Source organism: Typopeltis vanoorti, chromosome 20 (genome assembly GCF_054136105.1).
Source record: "Typopeltis vanoorti isolate ZY-2024b chromosome 20, IOZ_Tvanoo_1.0, whole genome shotgun sequence".
NCBI lineage: Eukaryota > Metazoa > Arthropoda > Arachnida > Uropygi > Thelyphonidae > Typopeltis > Typopeltis vanoorti.
Window position 1 is genome coordinate 78701823 of NC_143568.1, and position 19437 is coordinate 78721259.

Consider the following 19437-nt stretch of genomic DNA (forward strand, 5'->3'; position numbering starts at 1 on the left):
AGCAAAGAGACAGTATACCACAATATCTGCTACCCCCCCCCCTTATGGTGAGAAGGCAACTGTAAAGAAAATTTCATTCAGGACATTGACAACGATTTCAATTTCGCCTTCTTACAGCTACATCATCTCTGAAAGATATGATTTTCTTGTTATCTCCTTTGAGTGAATGAAAGAGAGAAATCATTATGGGTTCACTCCTGAAGATATGCCAAAAAAGATCCCACTACACAAAAATCCTCTTATTAAAAAAATCAACATGCATCACAGAGAATCAAATAACATCATGCCTCCAGACCCTTCATTAGATGGCATGACATGGATGGCATTAACAGATAGCATGGATATCTCTGCTCTCCATCAGGACGATAAAACAGTAAATATACCAAGTGCCCTAGAGGGAGTGGAATTTGCTATAGTCTTGGATATTTTTCCAGAAAAAGAAGAAAAAAAATGATGGATACTGGCCATTCACAATTCTCAAAAAAAAAAATCCATGACTAATGAAAAAAAATATTTAAAAAACATAAGCAGCTAAGATGATACCACCAAAAAGAAGAAATAATGGAAACACTCCTACAATGGAATTGTCATAGAATCCAACAAAACATAGATGACATCAAAACTCTTGCAGAGGTATAAACCAATATACTTCTGCTTGAAGGAAACATACATGAAATTGACTGATGATCTGCTCCCCATAAGGATGGGGGTTAGACCTGCCCACAGAGAAGTTGCCATCCTTATGGACATCCATACTCCCTTCCAACAAATCCAAATTAACACCAGTATAGAAGCAATTATAAGACTTTCCATTGGAAATATAATAACAGTATGTTGCACTACCGCCTTCCTACAGCAGATTTTTCTCAAGATGACCTTGTTGATGTCATATCAACAAGGTCATCAAATCATATGCTTGACAACAATAGTCTCTCTCTCTTAAACACAGGAAGCAGCGCCTTCTTCCATATGCTTACTTGAACATTCACTGTCATTTACTTATCTGCTCATCCTCCCTTTTTCTACTGTTTAAATGGGAAATTGATGACAATCTATTTGGGAGAGATCACTTTCCTGTGATATTTGCTATTCTTCATGGGCAACCATGTACTATATCAGGGTAGAGAATTGAGCATGTGCTAGCTGGTCCACATTTTTTTCATTATCAGTTTTTGATTCTGCAACAGTCAGTTCACCTCTTATTAATACAGTGAAGCATGTAACAGTGTATTATAGCAGCAGTCATAACTGCAATTCCTAAAACATCTAGTTGGTTCCTGCATTTTCCCAAGCCATGGCGGAATGATGACTGCATAGCATCCAGAAGATAAGCCTGGAAGACAGCTTGATGTATTTTCTGCACATTACCTCATGACAACAAAACTAATTGCTCAAACTAGTTCGAGCCTGAGCAAGACCCATCAGGCATCAGATCCAAAAGGAGTCCTGGATCCAGTTTACTTCTATATCAAGAACCACCAACAGCAAAGAAGTAGGGAAAAAATCTGGAAAATGAAAGGCGAATATAATATACCACCCTCCATCTCTCTATCCTCAAGCACAATGGTTGCAAAGTTGCTGATCCAACAGCGATTGCTGACACCCTTGAGCAGACTTTAACAAAAACATTGGCAGCATCTTATCCCTACAAATTCCTTGCCCAAAAAAGCAAAGTAGAAAAACAACAAATCTTTCCAACAACACGGAGATTTAATGGAATATTTTACAGTACTAGGAAAAGATTAAAAACTACTTTTGATGCTTCCAATATTTGTTTCAGTCACTGAGACATATTCAGGGATTACAAATAACTCTTGTAACACTCACACAAAGACAACAATGCTAAATGAAACATGTAGGTGACTCCAAAGTCCTATCTAGGTGGTGCACCTCTATGGGTGTTTGTAGGTGATTTATGATGTAAAGTGGGACCTCTGACAATTATTGTTTCCAAAATTTTGGGAAGTTTTAGGCATCTGTATTTATTTAAATTCAGTTGATCTGAGTGTTGCTGTAGATTCTAAAAACAGTCTTTCCTTCTTAAATTTACTATGGTAAAGCATGATGGTTTTCTTCCAGGAGATCCTGTAGGTTGTATCCAATACATGGCCTGCAAGGCCAGCTTGACTGTAGTCATGACTGCAGATGTAAGATTTGTGTTCTTGTAAATGAATGGTTGCTGATCTACCTGTCTGTCCAAAGTAAGCCAACTTGCAGGAACAGAGTACTTTATATAGATTTACCTCCTTTCACAGTACTCCAGGCACTGTGAAAGGAGGGCTTAATGCTTCCAATATTTTGTCTCAGTGACTGAGACGAAATATTGGAAGCATTAAAATTAGTTTCTAATCCTTTCTTTAAACATTCCATTAAACCTCCAACATGATGTCTTCCCAGCCTTTAAGCTTTAACACAAGAATACATCAGACCATTTACCAAAGAAGAAATGAAAGCTGCTTTGTTTAATTGTCATTCAACTGCTGCACTTTTACAGCAGAATTTTCTATGAGAGCAAAAATCCCAGATACCAGCTGCTTGTGCAAGATTCTCCATTCTCCCAACCCATTCTCCAGAACACAATCTGGCTTCCAAAAATATTCTACCACTGATCATCTTGCTTTCCTGGAGGCATCCGTTAGAAATGCCTTCCTAAAATGCAAGCATCTAGTATCAGTTTTCTTCAATATAGAAAAAGCATATGGCACTGCTTGGAGATTTGGAATACTGAAAGACTTGCTTAATTTTGGTCGTAGAGAGAATCTCCCTTTTTCTATCAAAAACTTCTTATCTAACTGAACTTCCAGGTCTGAGTGGGAACTATTCTTTACTATTCCTGTAGTCAAGAAGAGGGAGTCCCACAAGGTTCTGTGTTAAGTGCTATGCTTTTAATAACAGAACAACTTCCTCCAACAGTAATATTCTATATATGTGTGTGAATGACTTTACCATCTTCCATTACCCATGTAATATGAGACATGGGTAATGGAAGACAGCTGCAGCAAGCCTTTAACCATCTCTCAAAATGGGTGCTTGCAAATGGTTTCATATTATTAGCAGAAGATAGTTTGTGTGCACTTTGGTTGCAGAACTCTCACCAGGACAATCACTAATCCCAGTTGCATTGGAAGCCAAGTTCTAGGGACTAATATGTGACAGTAAACTCAGCTTCCTTCCTCCCTCACATATGTCAGTTACGAGTCAAGTGCTATACAGCAATGAACATTCTATGTACCCTATCTTCCACCCACTGAGTGCTGACAGATGTTCTTTGCTTCATTTGTACAGGGCATTGATAAGATCAAAACTTGACTGCAGGTCCTAAGCCTATGCCTTGTTTCCTTTCTGGGATTAAGGGAAATGAGGCTGCTTGTTTCTCACACATCTGCCTGTACCATACACAAATTATCGGCAGATTATCAGACAAAAACTCTTATCCCAGTGGCATCTATCTTGGAACAGAGACAATAATAAGCTCTACCAAATTAAGCCTGAAATTAAATTATGACAGTCTAGCCTACGCAGGGTTTGAACAGAAGAAGTTGCTCTTGCTCAGCTTTACATAGGTCATTGTCATCTCACTCACTCCTAAGGGATGAAGACATGCATATGTGTGAGTTTTTGTGACTCTGGACTATTCATCACTCATATTTTAATTGACTGCCCTCAATTCTCTTATGAGTGTAGTCACTTATAATCTGTCTGAGCTCTACCCACTTATGCAGACATTATCAGGCTCATCAACTGTCAACCTGGTTTTTACAGAGTATTAATCTTTACCAGAGTACCAGAATGTTTCCAATTCTTGCATTTAGCAGGAGACTTAAATGCAAGAATTGGAAACAGGAAAATTAATAATAATATAGGAATACACGGAGAACATACTCTAAACAGGAATGGTAAAAAATTGATTAACTTTGTAGTTTATAATAATCTAAAAATAATGAATTCCTTCTATAAACATAAAGACATACATAAATATACTTGGGCAGCAAGAGGATGGAAATCAATATTAGATTACTTTATATTAAATGAAAATACATCAAAATTTTCATTAGATGTTAGAGTTCACAGAGGATATGAAATATGCAGTGACCACTTCCTTGTTAAAATAAAATTAAGTAGTTACCACCTAAATGGCTACAAGTAACAAGAACAGAAAGAAAAATTGAAACATTTGTTTATAAAACTAGACTATTGAATGACACAAATATACAATGGCTATATGAACAAAGAATTAACCAATATCTAGATAAAATAAAACAAAATGAAGAAATAGAAATAGAATGGCTTAATATAATAACGAAACTAAATGCAGCAGCAAATGAAAGCTTAGGAAAAACCATATAAAATTCAATGAAAGGAAAATGAAGATCTGGGATGATATAATCAAAAAGAAAAAAGAAGCCTATCACAAATGGTTAAGCAGTAAAAGATTAGAAGATGAAATAGAATATAAAAGAATAAGAGCCATAGCTAAAAGAGAAGTCAGAAAAAGACAGAGAATCATGGAACAAATTTGTTTCTAATTTAGAACATCATTTATATAAAATAAGACCCAATGTATATAAAATTTTCAAACACTTAAATGCAGATACCAAAGAAAACATAAAAATAAACACCGAATTGAAATTAGAAGAATTTCTAAATTACTACACAGAATTGTAGACAGACAAATATTTTAAAAAAGACAACTGGCAAACAATTAATGAAAAGGAAATAACTAAAAAAGAATTAGAAATCAGCCTGAAAGAAACAAGAAACGGAAAATCACCTGGAGAAGATAAGCTAGGTTCAGAACTATATAAATATGCAGGAACAAGATTCAAAGAAAGACTCTTATTATTTTAATAGAATGGAAAAAGGCAATTGTGATTCCTATCTTTGAAAAATGTAATAGAGATGACCCTAAAAACCATAGAGGTATCAGTATACTAAATTCCTGTTACAATATATAAAAAGCAGAATCTTAAATAGCAAACTAATGAAATATTCCGAAAAGCTTATTTTAGAAGTACAGCATGGATTTAGAAAAGGACGATCATGTATAGACCTGGCCTTTTGCCTAAAATTAATAATAGAGAAAAGAAGAGAATACAATTTAGAAACACATATTGCATTTATTGACTTTGAAAAAGCATTTGACCAAGTTAAAAGAAACATATTATTTAACATATTAAAAGAAAGACAAATACCAAATAATATCCTAAAAGCTATCACAAGTATATATGAAAATAATCAAATACAAATAAGATTAAATCACGAGCTATCATATACGAGAGAGATAAACCAAGGGATCGGACAGGGATGTCCCCCTCTCAGCAACTCTTTTTAATATCTACTTAAATGAAATAATAAAATGGAATAAAAATTTACATCAAGGAATTAAACTTTCTCCTACAGTAAACGTAAGCACTCTCCTCTTTGCCGATGACCAAATAATAATTACAAATTCTGAAGATAACTTACAGAAAGCTATTTTAGATCTAAATGAGATAGCCAAAGATTATTGTATGATAATATCAACAGAAAAATCAAAAACTATGGCCTTTAAAGGACATGATCCAGCAAGAACTAAAATAGTAATAGACAACAAGATCTTAGAACAGGTGAATTTATTTAACTACCTAGGATGTATGATCACATATGAAAATGAAAAAGATATAAATGTAAAAATTGCAAAATATTTAAAAATAGATGTAATTAACTCTATATTTAAACCAAACCTAGTTCAAAAACAAACAAGACTAAAAGTGTACAATACATTAGCCTTAATGTATTGTATACATTAAATATACAATCTTAATATATGGAAGTGAAATCTGGACAATAAAAAAAAAAGATAAACAAAGATTAATAACAGCAGAAATGAAGTTATGAGAAAATGCAAAGTATACTCTATTTGATCACAGAAGAAACGAAGAAATTATGAAAGAATTAAACCAAGAACCAGTAATAGAAAAAATTTAAAAATATAAACATAAATGGATGGAACATGTTCATAGAATGAAAACAGAAAGATTACCAAAACAAGCCTTAAAGTACAAGCCATTAGGAAAAAGAAAACCAGGACGTCCTCTTAAACGATTCAACAATGACTTCTAAGGCCGGAAGAGGTCAATCTATGCCTAAATCCTTGATACGCACGATGATGATTAATCTTTACCGTATAAGGGTAGATTGTGCCTGAGTAACTTGCTCTCATTTTATAATAGTAATAGCTGAGCTGGATAAAGGTAACAGGTTTATAGTGATACTGTTGGACTTTGCAGAGGTTTTTGACAGGATTCCACATGGAATTCTAATCAATAAATTGCAGCACAGGATATAAGGTTGGTAAAGTGGATAAGAGGGTGGTGATGGAGAGATATCAAAGAGTAGTTTATTCAGTAGTAGAGTCCAGTAGAAGGCCTGTGACTAACAGCATGCCAGAGGACTCTGTTCTTGGACCATTGCTATTTAATTTGTGCATTAATGATGTAGGGAAGGATTTCAGAGGAATTATTCAGTTGTTTGCCGATGATGCAAAATTGGGTACAGCAATAGTTAATACAGATGTTAAAATTTTGAAATCGGGGTGATTTGGATAGGCTGTCAGTCTGGGAAAAGGAGAATGGATGTCAATGTAATGCGGCAAAGTTTAAGGTGAAAAGATTGCCAGCTGTGTACCACATTGATGGAACTGTACTCCAGGAAATTGACAAAGCCATAGATTTGGGGAAGTTAGTAGATAGAGAATTAATCCTTTCTTTCATGCTTACACAGTGATTAGAATACATCATGAAAATTATGGAAACATCTACTGTGTTAGAGTAAAACTTTAGTTTAATATAAACCAAAATTTTACTCTGACATGGTAGTAGTTGTTTCCATAATTTTCATGATGTATAGGGAATTAAAATTTAGAGTGCATATCGCAAAAATGGCTAAAGCAGCTCATTACATTACTTGGTTACTGAAGAATATACCCTGACGAGCAGAGATAAGAAGGTTATTATACCTTTTTATTTATACAGCCTTGGTAAAGCCCCATCTTGACTACTGTGTGTGCAGATCTGGTCACCTGGATTTCTTGCAGATGAAGAGGTGGAGAGGATCCAGAGACAAGTGACCAAAATGGTATGAAGTCTGTGGAATAAACCTTATGAGGGTGGGTGTTGAAGATTTGTGAGTTACAGAAAATGGTCGACAAGCAGAAAAGGAGTGATATGATTGAGACATACAAATTACTTGAAGGGTTTTTACAACATCAATAGAGGAAATTACTAAGATAATAAGCCAAAAGGCTATTTTACCAGCAAAATTGTAATTGAAAGGGAGATGGTAAATACTGTTTTATTTTATAGCCGGGTCTGAAACTCGAATCAAAATCCATAGAGTTTCATGCCGAAAAAACTATCGGTGGGCCGAAGTGTAAATGATCACTTGGGTAGTACAACACTAGGGCAACTCCATGCAAAGATGGAGCAAGCTCCGTCACTAACTTTAATATTCTCTCGTAATGTAAAACCCAGCTCCTAAGAGATGTATATATATTGTTTTACATTATGAGAGGTCACTACCCAGACCAGTTTCAACCTTTTTTGAGGTCTCATCAGTGAGTAGGTAGACCTGGAATATCAAGGTTTTTAAGTGAAAACGAACTTACATACCTCTACTATCGAATTGCCGAAGTGGTGCACTCCTATATTGTTAATTATTGTTAATTACTAAGATAATAAGCCGAAAGGCTATTTTACTGGTGAATTTGTTAATTGAAAGGGAGATGGTAAATCCCGTTTTATTTTATAGCCGGATCCGAAACTCGGATCAAAATCCATAGAGTTGCCCTGGTGTTGTACTACCCAAGTGATCATTTACACTTGGGCCCGCCGATAGTTTTTTCGGCATGAAACTCTATGGATTTCGATCTGAGTTTCGAACCTGGCTATAAAATAAAACAAGATTTACCATCTCCCTTTCAATTAACAAATTCACCGGTAAAATAGCCTTTCGGCTTATTATCTTAGTAATTAACAATATAGGAGTGCACCACTTCAGCAATTCGATAGCAGAGGTATGTAAGTTCGTGTTCACTTAAAAACCTTGATATTCCAGGTATACCTACTCACTGATGAGACCTCAAAAAAGGTTGAAACAGGTCTAGGTAGTGACCTCTTCTCATAATGTAAAACAATATATATACTTCTCTTAGGAGCTGGATTTTACATTATGAGAGAATATTAAAGTTAGTGACAGAGCTTGCTCCACCTTTGCATGGAGTTGCCCTGGTGTTGTAGTACCCAAGTGATCATTTACACTTGGGCCCGCCGATAGGTTTTTCGGCATGAAACTCTATGGATTTTGATCCGAGTTTCGGACCTGGCTATAAAATAAAACGGGATTTACCATCTCCCTGTCAATCAATAGAGGAAATTTTTGAGAACAGTTTCTGGTGGTGTGAGATTAGGGGTCATCTTTGAAAGAGCTTCAGGATTAGATTTTTTACTTGGTGAGAGATGAATGAATGGAATAGGTTGGCAGAGTCTGTTGTGGATGCCATGACTGTGAATGAGTTCAGAACAAAGTATGATAGATATTGTGTGAATGTTGGATAGTGCTTGGTATGGTATTTAGGGCCTCCCTCGATGAGTTTTATTATTATTATGGGCTACTCCATGGAGTAGCCCATAATAATAATATAATATTTTTTAGTTATGGTTAATATCTTATTAGAAAACCTTGCATTTATGATGGGCATTTTATGAATTTTAATGTCTTAAACTTTTTCATCTGTTTTATACTCTTCTTTTATTTTACATTTTTTTTCCTCCACTGTTTTTGTGTTGTTTTACTTATTTATTAAATGGTGCACATCTAAGAATTATTTCATTTATTATTTTTTGTTGTTATTTCAACTTTTATATCTAGTTTTTAGACCTATATAAGCCCCTTATTTATTACACATGTTTTTGGCACAGTAAGTGTTGTTTGTGCTTTATTTTTTAATGGCATCAGGTCATCTATAATTTTAGAAACTAAGAGATCCTCAATGAATGGAAAACTAAGTTTGGGAATGTTTTTTTTTTCCTGATTACCTTTCTCTCTCTCACGACTTTGATCTAATAGTGCCATCCAGTTGATATCAGCAATAGAGCATAGCTGTCTTTGCACCATTAATCCCCAAAACAAACAAATCTGTTTAAGAAGTACTGGTTCATTACCTGTATTTTTCTGTTTCATTCATTAGATTGCTCCAGTTCAAAATCAGCTGTTCTGTGTACTTATTAAGTCCCTCTCAGTGAAATAGAAGGATTTTCCTGTATTAAGAGAAAAAAAGAATTTGAGCTGTGGATGGCTTAATTTTGATATAAGACACATTTCATTTGCATTCACAATAGTCATCTTTCTGTCCAACTACTAAGTGTTGTTTGTGCTTTACTTTTTGATGGAATTGGGTCACCTATAATTTTAGTCACTAAGAGATCCTCAAATCTGAAAGCACACCCCAACTCAATATCACCAGAGTTACAAAGATCGGTACTATCAACATAAGAAGCCTGAATGGGAAAGAAATGGAGCTAGCTGAGGAATTAGATAAGTACCAGATCGACATAATAGGGGTGAATGAAACAAAAAAAGACAAAAACTGGTGAGATCTTTCTGAGCAATAAATACAAAATGTTATATTCAGGCAATGACAATCAAGGAAAAGAAGGAGTAGCCATACTATTCAACACTAAATACGAAGCTAATCTTCTTGAATGGCAGGCAGTCTCAAGTAGAGTGATGTGGGCAAATATCAAAATGGGGAATTGGACAATGAGTTTGTGCCTATGGTCCCACAGAAGGTTCTACTAAGGTAGAAGTGGAGGAATTTTTTGATGCTTTAGAGAGAGCAACTGACACAATGAAAAAGGAAAAGTTGGTCCTTGTTGGGGATCTAAATAGCAGAGTAGGAAATGATTGTCAGACATACAAAAATATTTTGGGAAAATTTGGAGAAAAGAGCAAAGCTAATAATAATGGCAAATACCTGTTGGATTTCTGCTCAGGACATGGACTAGTTATTACTAACACCATGTTCCAACATAAAAATGTGCACAAATAGGAGAGAAGAGGCAAGGAATAAGAAAAGTCTCATTGACTATTTTATTGTTGATAGTGATGTTTTCTCCCTGGTGCAGGACACCAGAGTGTATAGAGGATTTGAAATTTGAAGTGATCACTATTTAGTCTTGAGCAGGACAAAATTGAATTTCATATTGAAAAGAATAACATGTAAGAAAGTTTTAAAGCAAATAAAAGTTCAGCAGCTCTCAGGTGTGAACTGTAGACTAAAATACACAAAGATTATTGAAAACAAAATGAAAGAGTTTGAGAACAGGAATCAAACCTTGGAGATTCAGTGGCAAGCCTTGAAGAAAAGCTTGATTGATACAGCCAGAGAGGCATGTGGTGAGGTTGTCTGCAAGGATAGAAAAATCAGAACTCCATGGTGGACACAGGAAGTTAAAAAGGCAGTGAAGGAAAAGAAGAAAGCATATCAAATAAGTCAAATAAGTTCCTGGCAAATAAGTCAGCTTGTGCTCTTAGAGAATACAGAGACAAATGTAAGAAAGCTAAACACTGTGTAAAACTAGCTAAACAAAAGTCATGGGAGGACTTTGGCAAGAACATAGAAAATAATTATCAAGAAGGTGGTAAGATATTCTGGAGGTTGTTGAAGAAGGTTAGAAATGGAGGAAAGAGTGCTGTAAAAGGAGTTAGAGATGATAAAGGTGACATGAAAAGAGGAGAAAAAGATATCCTTGAAGTATGAAGTAATTACTTCAAAAAATTGCTAAACGAAACAAGCAGTGATAGCACAGTGGTAAAAACACTCAACAGGCATACAGTCAGGAATACATATCCATACTTGAAGTAGAAAAAGCCATCAAAGGCTTGAAATGTGGAAAGGCAGCAGGAGTAGATATTCGACCAGAAATGCTGAAGTATGGTGGTATAAAAATCTTACAGTGGCTGCACTGCATAGTTCAGAAGGAGAGGACAGAGGGACGAATTCCCGATGATTGGAGTAGAGCTCTCATAGTACTCATGTATAAAAAGGGAAATAAAACTGAATGTGAGAATTACAGAGATATTTCCCTACTGAGTGTTCGTGGCAAGATTTATGCCAGTATACTTGAGAAACGGTTGAGAAGAATTGTGGAAGAACAAGCTGGATTCAAGCCAAATAGAGGCTGTCAGGATCAGATCTTCACTTTACGACAAATAGTCGAGAAAGCATGGGAATATAACAAAGATCTGTATTTAAGTTTTGTCGATTTGTAAAAGGCATATGACAAGGTGCCAAGAGAGAAGCTGTTCAATACGCTGCAGTTATATGGTGTCAATGAGGCATTATATCAAGCAATACTTAGTCTTTATTTGAGTTATAAATCAGTATTTAGGATTGAAGGAGGTACAGGAAGATGGTTTAATGTTAAATCTGGTGTGAGACAAGGATGTACATTATCCCCTCTGTTATTCATTATGTATATGGATCACATTATGAAGGAAAGTGGTATTAAAATGATATCAGAATTGGAGATGTTAATGTATGCTCTTTGCTTTATGCGGGCGATGTAATACTTCTAAATAAATCTGCTATAAGTTTGCAAGATTCCCTTACGAAATTGAATAACTGTTGTAATAGATATGGTATGAAGGTCAGCAATAAAAAGACAAAGACAATGAAAATAGGTAGAATCGTTGTAAATATCAACTGTGTTGTGAATGGAGAACCTGTGAAACAAGTAAAACATTTCAACTACTTTGGCACGATTTTTAGTGAAGATGGTAAATTAAATATGGAAATAGACAACAGAATCAACAAAGCTGGTATGGTAGGAAGTCATTTGAATAAATTCATATGGAATAAGAGAGAGAAATTAGTCAGAACACTAAATTAGCTGTATACAAGATAGTGTTCAAACCAGTTTTAACTTATGGATCTGAGAGCTGGGTCAGAAATAAGACACTTGACCAAAGACTAGAGACCGCAGATATGAGAGTTCTGAGAAAGCTTAGAGGCGTGAACAGATGGCATCAATGGCAATATCATATTAAAAAGAGGATATTAGGAAAGAACTAGACATTGTCAGCATCCAGGAATGCATTAGCAGAACTAATCTCAGGTGGTATGGTCACCACCATACCTCCTGAGATTAGTTCTGCTTGGTCACTTAAAGAATGGGTGAGGAAAGAATAGCAAAACAAGTGTTCTTTGCTAAGTTGGCAGGAAAACGACCCAGAGGAAGACCAAGATATAGGTGGATTGATACGGTACAAAGTGCCTTAGACGATAGAAATATAAGATCTGATAATGTTGGAGTCTTGACAAGTAACAGACTGATTTGGAGGAAAATTGTGGATAGGAAGTTAGTAATGATGTATTTTTCATGTAGTACTATCATATCCTGTACACCCGTTGAGAGTACATGTCAGGAATTTGATGATGATGAAGAGATCGTCAATGAATGGCAAACTAAGTTTGGGAATGTTTTTTTTTCCTGATTACCTTTCTCTCTCTCTCACATAACTTTCATCTAATAGTGCCATCCAGTTGATAACAGCAAGTTCTGGTGGTTGTAACTCTCCAACACTAAGAGATCTGCCTACAGGCATCTTTTGTTTTTCGTTCCCATCATTACTCATTATCTGCTTTGACTGTTTTTTTGGAGTCTGCAAGATTTGATTGAATCACTACCAGAATACTCTCTGTGTGACCTTCCTTGTATCTGCTTGCTAACTGATGGTGATTTTGCATTTTTGTTATTGTTGTTTCTCAGGAGCAGTTAAGGCTTGAGTTCTTAAGTTTCATTAAATCCTTTTTATACTCAACAACATCAACATACCATAGAGCTCACCCATTTCTTCTACCAAACCTTTCACCTCTAGAGATTCAGCAGTTTTTTAGGTATGCAGAAAAGCCTGTATGGGTGGAGCATTTGATGAGGTTTTGTATTTCAGAAGATTACATTTACAGGTCTTCAAGAAATAAGCTGAAGAAACAGGGAATACTCATTATGAACTTCAGGAATAAGTTCATCCTCTCCACATGTCTCACTGGAATAACTGATCAAAAGTAGCTAATGGATTTGTTTGAATATTTTAAACAAAATTATTAGGTTTTCACCTCAATGTTTTGCTATTAACTGTTATCAAAAATAAAAAATGATTCTGATATGTTGACAATAGTCACCTCACCATTTCACTAATAATTAAGTTTGCTGCTGTATACTATTATAATATGGAAGAATGGGAATCATGATCAAGAGTAAATCTTCTCCTACAAATGTTTTTAAATAGTACAATTGAGCAATTTAAAAATATAAGAGAAGCAGTGTAAATGAAAATGACATCCATCCAGCCTTAACAAGTGCTATTCATTGACCAGTAAAAAACTTTAAATTACAAACCCTGGTAATATTGTCTTGAAGGAAACATTGCATAGCATCAAATACCATATAAGTAGAGGAAATATAAAAGTATTTTGTTGTGACAAAACATAAGTATGGTAAAGAAAAATCTTCCTAACAATTTTCAGTAATTAACAGCAACCTAAAGACATTTAATGCTATTATACAACCTTCCCTCCCCCTCCTGCCAAAAAAAAAAAAAAATCAAGCACAGAAAACACATCTGAAATACTAATTTAGACTACCTTCCATTGAAACAACTACAATTTACCTTTCATCATAAGACATGAAAGGTAGACCTTTGCAATCATTTTTGGGCTATATGCTAAGAACATCCTCACTATGCTGCTTGCATTGTAATTATTTGTTTAATGTTTAAAAAATAAATCCTAATTTCATTTCATTTAATTAATGCACATGATTGCACATACTTATCAAATACGCATTCTCTTCAATCTCTTACAGCATGTCTCCCTATCTCTCAACTACTATTTCCCTAGACACATCTGTTCTCTCATTCAGAAAAACATCACAACCTCTTTTCCAGAAAACATAAGTAATCCAGAGTTTTACCTAATGATAGTTTTGTACACAGAGCATGTTACTTGTAGGACTCAAGTTTTAGTACTGTGCAGTCAGAAATTTGTTGGAGCTGGTTAAAGGAAATCAGTTTAATAATTCCTTAGTAACCAGATTTAAGTGATAAGAGCTTTTTATTGGGACATGTTGTATAAATTTATCAAGACTTGACCTGATCACTTTTATTGCAGGATGCTTTAAGCATGCCAAACTTTTGAAAGCTGTGGGAAGAGTTAACTTAAAAATTTTCTTATATGAAGAAATTAAGCATGACACCGCTAAAACTGTGCAGTGAGAATAAATTGCTCTTTGCATGAGACGAATTCATTTTACAATGTATTCTTGTCAGTTATTTTGGAAGATATAGTAGCTTACAACAATAAGGTATAACTTTTGTAACAATGTACAGTTATATTTTAGTATTTACATATTTGTTTTAAAATATATTTTATTATATTTGCTGATAGGCTCCTGTAACTCAGGGAAGTGGACATTCCTCTGCCAATAAGCCAACTGGTCTTGCTGGCTTGGCTGCCAATTGGACAGTTACATCAACATCATCATCATCTACATCATCCTCAAAAAGTGGTTCATCATCAAATAAAACTACAAGTGGAACAAACTCAGCTGGTTCAAAAAACTTTACTGGTTTGCTTTCTCTTATGAATCTTCCTACAACCAAAAGCATTTCGAGTTCTGTTCAGCCACCTTTGGCATCTAAAATTATCACTACTAATAATAACAGTAGCAGCAGTGTAAGTGGACTGGTATCTTTTGCTAATACTTTAACTACTAAGACTGGAAATTCAGCATCCAGCGCAACCACAACAACATCGGTTTCAAAAAGTGGACTTGGCCTTATTTCATCTACCTCAGCATCTGCTTCTGGGAGGTCCTCCACCTCTAATAATAATGGCAATAGCACTTGCATAGTAGCTGGTGGTGCAAAGCCAGCTAGCTCAAGTTCGTTAATGTCAGCTGACAAAAGACTTCAAATTATGAAAAAGAAAGCAGCAAAAATGCAAGAAAAAAGAAGATTATCATCCAAATAGCAAAAGCTTTTCATTAGGATAATTAAATTTTAACACATCTGGAAATTGGCCATTTCATCTGTTTTCTATGTTCTTAATGGAAGGAAGAAATTATCATTCTCCCCCACTATGTTGTAATCTGAAGGTAATCTGTTTTAAGCTTGTTAAGCAGTGTTTCTTAACAAGTGTCTCTCTGTAGAAAACATGAATAAGCAAAATTGTCTGAAATTGAAAAATCTCTCAGAACCCTCATATTGCAGACCTCAAATAGTAGCCTTAGGCCTTCTTTAAAGGCCTGATAGTAAAATTGATAAACCTATATCGCAAACTAGTGGTATAAAATAAACAGAAGTCTGTAAAACATTCTCTTCTGGCAGTGAATCTGCGGTAAGCCTCATAATATCCATATTCTGTGGAGCAACATACTTCTAGGAAGAATGTGTAGGAAAAACATGCTTTACTATCAAAATCTTTCCTTTCTTGATTACAAATATATGTGGAGCATACCTATAAATTGTGCAAAGATCAAAATTTTCATCCTATTTTTCACATATTCATCATTTTCATCTTTAGCTATTACTATTATTACTGGCGACTCCAGGGGATCCTTTGACTCATCGAGGGAGGCCCTAAACATCATGTCCACACGACTATTCGACACTCTAATATCTATCTATCATACCTTGCCTTGAACTCACTCACTGTCATAGCACCCACAACAGACTCTGGCAGCTTATTCCACTCATTTACCATTCTAAAAGTAAAGAACCCAGCTCTAACACCCTTGCTAACCACATTCATGTCCCCTAGTTCTCCCACCACCAATCCTGATCTCAAAAATATCCTCTGAATTAATCCTATAGAAACCCTTCAACAATTTGAATGTCTCAATCATATCTCTCCTTTTCTGCCTATCAACCAATTTCTGCAACCCACAAATCTTCAACCTGTTCTCATAATGTTCAGTCCATGGACCTGCTATCATCTTGGTCACTCGCCTCTAGATCCTCTCCACCTCCTTTCCATCAAGAAGAAACCTAGGTGACCAAATCTGGGCACAGTAGTCAAGATGAGGTCTTATCGAGGCTCGATACAATAACTTGCTTGTCTCTGCTCGTCAAAGTATTTCTCAGCAACCAAGTGATTTGATGAGCTGATTTAGCCACTTTTGCAATGTGTTTCCTAAACTTCATCTCCCTATCCACCAACACTCTTAAGTCCCTGGCCTCATCAATCTCCTGGAGTACAGTTCCACCAATGTGGTATACTGCTGCTAATCTTTTCACCCGAAAATGCATAACCTTACATTTTGTCACATTAAATTGACATCCATTCTCCTTAGCCCAGAACTCCAATCTATCCAAATCATCCTGTAAGATTTTGACATTATCTGCATTCACTATTGCCCTACCCAATTTTGCATCAACAGCAAACAAATGAACCGTTCCTCTTAGATCCTTCCCTATGTCGTTAATGAACAAATTAAACAGCAGTGGTCCAAGAACAGAACCCTGCGGCCACCACTAGTCACAGGCCATCTTTTGGATTCTACTCCTTAATAAATCACTCTCTGATATCTCTCCATCAACCACCCACCTATCCATCTCACCAACCCTATATCCATTCCCATATGTTGCAGTTTACGGATTAGAATTCCATGTGGTATCCTGTCAAAGGCGTTAGCCAGGTCCAGTAGTATCACTGTAAATCCATTACCCTTATCCAGTTCAGCCGTCACTGTGTTATAAAACTTGAGCAAGTTACTTTGGCATGATCTACCCTTCACAAAGCCATGCTGTACCCCTTACAGTATCTCATTTTCATTAATCCATTCTTGTATTTTTCCCTTGACTACTTTCTCCAAGACCTTGACAACGACTCCTGATATGCTGATCGGTCAGTAATTTGCAACAGTAGTCTTAGATCCTTTATGCAATGGAACTATTTTCCCCTCTTTCCACACCTTTAGGACTAAACCAGACCCAAGACTCAGATTAAACAACATGGTCAAGGGCACTGATAATTCTTTAGCCGCTTCACACAAGACCCGTGCCGGTATACCATCCAATCCCACAGATGTATTCACATTAAGGTTCTGTAATAGACTATTCACCTCCACTTCATTCATCATAATTCCCATATAAACTAATGGTTCCTTCATTTTTTCAATGTCACCACCTGGATGATATACTCTTGCAAAGTGCTCACTCAGTAATTCCACTATATCGACTGATTCAGTGACCTCCCTACCATTGCATTCCTTAAATTCATTCTGCCGTGTATAGTTTTTTTTTTGCTTGCAGCATATTTAAAGAACTGTTTGGGATTCTCTTTAGCTTGCATAGCTAGTTTCCTTTCATAATCGAGAAGGGTAACGACTTCACTAGTTACCCTTCTGGCCTGTGCTTTATTATACCATTCATGTACCTGCAGGTCACCTTTCTCTTTAAATTCCCTCCATAGTTTTTCTTTTTTTTGCAGCTCAAGCTTAATGGTGTTATTCATCCTACTTATTTTACTACTCAGACCCTAGGTATACAATCAGCCATAACCTCCTGTAAATGCTCCTTGATCACTTCCCATGCTCTATTGACATCCTGCTCTTGCAGTTTTACATGCCATGACACTGATCCAAGCAATCTCCTAAGCTTGTCATACTTGCCAACACGGTAATTCCACATATACCCTGTCTTAATCGAAAATTCCACACCTTTAGCCACCTCCCAGGTGGCTAAAGGTGTGGAATTTTACATAAGGTTTAAATACTGTGCGTAGTTGGTGTTTGTTAAGCACTCTAGATATCTTTTCAGGTGTGCCTTTAATGTATGGGATGGTGATAGTTTTGTTGTAGTCTTCTGTGGTAGATAGAGGGGATTTTTGGGTAGCATTTAGTATGTTATCTATTTTATGGGGATTATAACTGTTGGTTAAGAAGGTGTGTCGTAGGTGAGAAAGTTCAGCAGTGAGAGCAATGTCATTGGAACAGATTTGCCAGGAATCTATCGCTGTACCAAAAGAGTACAATCTGAGAAGTCATTTTGAATCGAAACATCCTAACCTTCTCAAGTTGGATGCAAGTGAAAAGCAAATAAAAGCAGCAAAGTTATTGAACGTCCTTAGTGGTGAGCAACAAGCCTTTAAAAAAGTGACATCTGCAAATGAAGTTGCCACAAAGGTAAGCTAAAAAAATATCACAAGAAATAGTTTGTGCTGGCAAATCATTTACTGAGGGAGACTTGATAAAAAAAAGTGTGTGATGATTGCCGTTTCCGAATTTTGTCCTGATAAGAAAAATAATTTTGAAAATATCAGTTTGTCCCATATGACTGTTCAGCTCAGGGTGGCTGATATTGCCGAGGATCTTAAAGATAACCTGCAAAAATCGGCTAGTGAATTTGTCTATTATTCTCTTGCTATGGATGAAAGTACTGACGTGAAAGATACTACACAGCTTTTAATATATGTAAGAGGCATTAATAAGAATTTTGAGGTAACAGAGGCGCTTGCTGGTTTGTGTTCGATGAAAGGAAGAACAACAGGAAAGGAGATTGCAGAAAATGTTAAGATGTGTGTAAGTACGAAAAACTATCCTTAAATTTCAAGAATTTAGTAGCAGTTTGCACTGATGGTGCCCCATCTATGTGTGGAAAAAATATTGGTGCTATAACATTTATCGAACAGTATTCAGGTAAACCATTGACAAAATTTCACTACCTAATTCATCAGCAGGTGTTATGTTCAACGTACTTGAACAAAGGTTTTGCAGTTTGATCATGTGATTAAAGTAGTATTTGCTCTGGTCAACTATATTCGAGCTTGGGATTTGAAACACGTTTCAGGCGTTTCTAGAAGAAAAAGCTGCCGAGTACAGGAATCTACCATACCACACTGATGTACATTGGTTGAGCCGGTAAAGTTTTTTCACGCTTTGTCACTCTAAAAAATGAACTAGTTGAATTTTTGGAATCTCAAGAAGATATAGAAAAATTCCCAGAAATAATGGATGAAAAATGGAATCAAGATTTATTTTCCTTGTGTGACATTTTGGGTCACTTGAATGACCTTAACTTACAGCTTCAAGGAAAAAATGTTTCTTTTTCAGTTAATGTCTCTTATAAAGGCATTCAAAATGAAATTAAGTTTGTTTGAAAATCAACTTGCTAATGGGGATATGTCGCAACTTGTCAACAGAATATTCCATCAGAATATCATTCAAATTTAAAAGTTTGTTGGATACTGCCTACAAGGTATTTTGTATGTTTGGGAGCACATATACTTGTGAACAAACATTTTCAGTCATGAACTTGAACAAAACCAAACAGTGTTCATCTTTAAATGATATCAGTTTAGAGGCTATATTAAGAACGGCCACTTCAAACATAACATCA

At 35.7% G+C, this 19437-nt stretch overlaps 1 protein-coding gene across 6 annotated transcripts in view; it reads left to right on the top strand.

The window, feature by feature from the left end:
* The window catches only part of LOC150095587 (integrator complex subunit 12-like), a 274079-nt gene extending 258782 nt beyond the window's left edge, over positions 1-15297 (top strand). For all 6 annotated transcript variants that reach the window (XM_090410188.1, XM_090410194.1, XM_090410189.1 and 3 more), the window contains one exon: positions 14486-15297. In XM_090410188.1, the coding sequence (XP_090266314.1) occupies positions 14486-15070 (585 nt within the window). In that variant the 3' untranslated portion in view covers positions 15071-15297. The remainder of the gene's footprint in view (positions 1-14485) is intronic.
* The last annotated feature ends 4140 nt before the right edge of the window (positions 15298-19437 follow it).